The sequence below is a fragment of the Daucus carota genome, chromosome 3, assembly GCF_001625215.2.
Source record: "Daucus carota subsp. sativus chromosome 3, DH1 v3.0, whole genome shotgun sequence".
Lineage (NCBI taxonomy): Eukaryota > Viridiplantae > Streptophyta > Magnoliopsida > Apiales > Apiaceae > Daucus > Daucus carota.
The window spans coordinates 60,687,254-60,692,170 of NC_030383.2; the positions used below are offsets into that span (position 1 = coordinate 60,687,254).

Genomic DNA, 4,917 nt, shown 5'->3' on the forward strand with positions numbered 1-4,917 from the left:
GATAGTGTTTCCGACAAGCAACCCTAATTGGTTGGAATTTGTTTGTTTTCAAAGATTGTTAAATGAATGTAACAATCCGTGAAGATATGGCTACAATGTTTAAAGTAAGAAATTATGAACTTTCATTTATTTAGATCACCGAACTTGTACATAAATATAGCTCTGATCTCTGTTGACACAAAAAATGGCAAAAGTTGGTGAATATGAATTAATGGATAACAGTTGGTATCTTATTTATTAATGAAAGTAGTTTTTTTTTTTTTTGACAGAAATTCACTTGCTCGTATCGATAATACGCCAGTACTCCGAGGAGTTTCTTTCATTCAAAAAGCTTATTATCTAACCAAAAGACATGAAAATATCTCCGGAAGTTTAGACAATAAAACTTAATGTCCGAAATAAAATGTCCCAAGCTCCAAATCCACGCTACTTCCACCTCATCCCTGAAACAATACGATTCATTAATATCAGAAAATTAATAAATTTAATTATTAAAATAAAATAGTCTGTCAAAAGATGGTATAGTGTATAAAAGATAAATAAAATAATTAGTCAAAATAAGATGATAAATAAAAAACAGAAAGTATATCTAACCAAAGGGAGACCCTTTGGCTAGATACCATTGGTTAGATATATATTACAAGCTAGATAAATACTAAGAAGATAATTAATAATATAAGTATTTAAATATAATAATAACTAAAAATTTAAGAAATAAATTAAATATGATAATCAAGCCAACAAAATGGCACCAAATTGCCGTATAGAAGGCCAAAATCTACGCCACCGATCATGGCCACCAATAAATGGTACAAATAAATTCTATAAATTCCCTAATCAAGACTGCAAGTAATTGTACACCAGTTAATAAATTGCATTAAACTCTAATCAATGATGATTAAAACATTTAGACCAAATATTTATTAGCAAAACCAAGAGAAACAAAATAAATTCAAAAAAACAACAATCAAGCAAGTCAACTAGCCATATAATATAACTGAAAATTAAATCATCATTTACTTCTAATAAAGTCAATTCAATAAAATTAAAGGAAATTACTAGTTTTACAAAACAAAACCTAAAATCATGCAAACAAATTAATCAATAATATTCTATTCAAAATCACACTAAGTGATAAAACCATCTCATCATCATCGACAATGAATCATCATAATCTCGTCATTGTCACTAATCATCAAAAACTTGTCATTGTCACTAACACAAACCATATACAAACTCTTACCCCTACAAGCCTAAAAACACAAATTCTAATAAACTTGTGACTCGAAATAAATTGTTAAAATACAACATACTATGCACACAATATATTGACTAAAGCTCTCCAACTTTCACATCTTCTAGATAAATCAACAAACAAAACTAAATCATTGTACACCACCTCCAATAATTAATTATCATGCACAAATATAAAATAATAAGAAAATCCGAGTTCTAACGAAACACTATTAAAACATATGAAATTGTATACACTAATAAAACAAAAATCACATAAACATATAATTTAATAATTGGATAGAGTACACCTTTTGAATGTCGAAATTTTGACATGTATATGAGTCGAATGATAAAGGGACCACCGTTTCATATGTTAACATCACCATAGAAGCAAACGAGGGTATAATTCAACAAATTTTACACTGTTACTCCTTCTGTTTTGAAATATAGGTCGGTTGAGTTTTTGGCACACACTTCTAAATTTTTTGACTGTCTTGTTAAAATTATTATTTTTATAATTTTTTTTTCGAATTATAATATTAATCATGTACTTTTATTCAAAAAAAAATTTTTAAAAATAACAATTTTAATTATGCGGTCAAAGGATTTAGATTTGTGTATCAAAAAGTCAAACAACTTATATTTTTAAACAATCAGTTATTTTAAAAACATTTTTGAAGATGATATGCCATTTTGTCCATGACCTCCTAAACTTTCCAAGAGAACTCGGTGTAAAACAAAAATATTTACCCAAATTAATATCCAAACTATTATCCATTTATCTAGTATATTTTGTGTTTTGAGTCTTTTGACGGTATAGCCAAACAAAATAACAAATGCATAATGCATAATTTCCAAAAGATTATTATAATAAATAAATAAATAGTTTCCTCATATTTAATAATGTAAATATAAATACATTAATCTTTCTTCTTCTTTCATCATAATAATCAACACACTCCCAGTCCACTGAACATATATACACACACCTCTGCATACAACTATACATACAGGCATACAGCTACTTCAACTCAATTTTGATCTGTAATCACTCAATTCACACGCTATATATACATACATACATATATATATATATGGCCGGAAATTGGAAGCTTTGCCGTATCGCGAAGCCACGGCGGCGACAGATACTACAAACCGCCGTCACCAGCAGCTTTTGCTTATTCGTACTATTGATCATCATTGCAGGTAAATTCGCTGGCTTTTCTCTAGGAAACTTGAACAATTCTTTCTGGCGACGGTGATGATAACTTTGAATGACCTGTACTTAGTCTGCGTATACAAAAAGTTCACAGAATAGGTTATCTTATGGATAATTACATGCTCAGAATTATAAAGAATTTTCATATATCTATATGTTCACTTCTCTTTCCTTGATAGCACATGATTACTGGCTTATGGTCGGTACTTACAAACTGTTTCTGACTTTAAGCTGAGAATTGTTTGTTATCTAATTTTTTTAAAATTTATTTTTATATATAAAAGTTACTCATCAGTCATAAATTACTCATATATCACTTTTATTTTTATTTTTATATTTTTAATAACCCATAAGTCATTAATAAGTCAAAATTAGCAAACAGACGTTTTAAGCTCACAACTTATCATATTGAATCAGTTAAGTCATAAGTCACAATTTTAAGCTCAGCCAAACACGCTTTAGCTTTTAGAGAAACCGCCTCTCTATCTCCCCTCTAGGTATCGCATTTGTTTGGTTTGTCCAGTGGGATTATACCGAAGCGTAATTGAGGTAAAATTGGTTGTATATATTAATCTTAGATACATTTTGACATTATGTTTGGTGTTGCATTTCTGAGGGTATAACCATGTAGGTTTCTGTTAAGCTGAAGATACTTTTGTACCGGAAGCCACATGCTTGTGTTTGGGGCAGTAATGTAGGCAGTAGCGAAATTTCACCAGGTCATTCTGGTAGTTAAGGTGGTCAAATCTTTGTTCAACAAGTTTATAGCTAATCAACAATCCATACATTAATGGAAAGAGTAATGCTACGTACCCCATATTTTGTTCCCAATTTTTTTAGCAAATGACGACAGATAGCCAAGTTTAATTGGATGGTTTAGGTTCATATAGGGGGTCACATTATTGCTAGTGTGTCTAAAACCAATCATACATTGCGAACCAGATTTGAGAAAAAAAAATTGGGAACACTTTTTGGGTGCCCAGCTCTGACTGAAATTAAAGGATCGTATTAAGAAGCCAGATTTATTCTGATGAACATTGAGCAATATCAGCTGGTGTCCTTTAGTAATTAATGATTATATATATATACGTTTTTTAATTTCATAAAGAGATATTATCAACTATAAAACATTCAAAATTCTAGCTATTTTACTGAAGAGAAATTTCAAAAAAAAAACTTATCTACATTTTTTTGGGGAGATTGATGTAATTTGTAAGAGTCACTTTGCATATTCCTGTTCCAATCTATCGTTACAAAATAAAAGCTTTTTGCACAGGCTGATAACCCCTCAGACTTTCCCATTCTGACCCTGTGAATTACAAGAGGACCATGATGCCCTAGTCACCATGATCCTAAGCTCATTGTCATTGTTTCTGTTCATTTTCTTCTTGCTTTTTATCAAACTCCAAGTCCCGAATGTGGACCCTTGCATTTGACCGGTGAAAATCAACTACAGAGGCAAGTGCATCAGCAGTGGGTTTGATAACCAGAGTACCCAGCCCAACAATTACGCAGAGTGCAGCACAAAAGAACATAGCGATTAGCATGGCTTCAGATGCTACCTTTCCGGTTGACGAGAATGCAGACAATCCAAGAAACACGATTTGTAGAGGAATCGTCGAATTGATGGTCATGGCGAGAAAGTTAATCCGATAAATTATTGATTTATTGATCACCACAGACAAAACTTCCCAGCATGACAATGAAAATCCCAGTGTGTACGACATTCCAAAGCATGCAAAGACAATTGTACTTGACCAAGGATATGTGCAGTACACATTGGTGTTCCCATGAAGATCTTTTGAAATCACCGAACCCCGGTAGAAGATTTCTGGTAGCTGCGCTTGGAGAGGAGAAAAGTAGACAACAAGTATTTGGCCCAAAAAAACTGGTAAGCACATACTACCAACCTTGGCGATTGCTGATAGTTGACTAGGGCAACGTTTCTTGACTGAGACTCGTAAGAGGAAAAGAAGGGTGGCCAGGATTGCAGGCTCGTACAGTCCGAGGGATAATACCACGTATGCTTTACATAGATTGACTTCTTGGGCTAGATTTAAAGGTGGCAAATACGGGTAAATGTAACGCCGACGGAAAAATGGTAATCTGAGAATTTCGTTGGATGCCCAAAGAGCAACATACATAACAAGGAGCACTCTTAAGGACCATGCGCTGCTGAACTTTTGTAAATGGTGAGACCATCGTGATCTAAGGCGGAGGTGGAAAATGAAGAGGAGAGAACAGATAGAGAGGATGAGCAGACATATAACTATTGAAATGGTGGACATTTCGTATGCACTGTCCTCTGGTAAACCAGGAGGTAAAAAGTAGTTGTAGACAGAACCATAGAAGTCATTTGATTGTTGATAATATGGTTCTGAAGGGGAAGGGGCGGGGGCAGGGGAAGGTGGTAATTGGGGTGGTAATGTTGTTCCAATGGGATCAAACAAGATTTTTCTCAT

The 4,917-nt window shown here is 32.9% G+C and overlaps 1 protein-coding gene across 1 annotated transcript; it reads right to left on the reverse strand.

Annotated features, from left to right (window-relative positions):
• Nucleotides 1–3,819: 3,819 nt before the first annotated feature.
• Nucleotides 3,820–4,917, reverse strand: LOC108212861 (uncharacterized). Its single transcript, XM_017384575.1, has one exon. It carries the CDS (start codon nt 4,915–4,917, stop codon nt 3,820–3,822), a length of 1,098 nt encoding a protein of 365 aa, XP_017240064.1.

Excerpts from the sequence above, each read along its gene's own strand:
- LOC108212861 (XM_017384575.1), bottom strand. The coding sequence starts at position 4,917 with ATGAGAAAAATCTTGTTTGATCCCATTGGAACAACATTACCACCCCAA.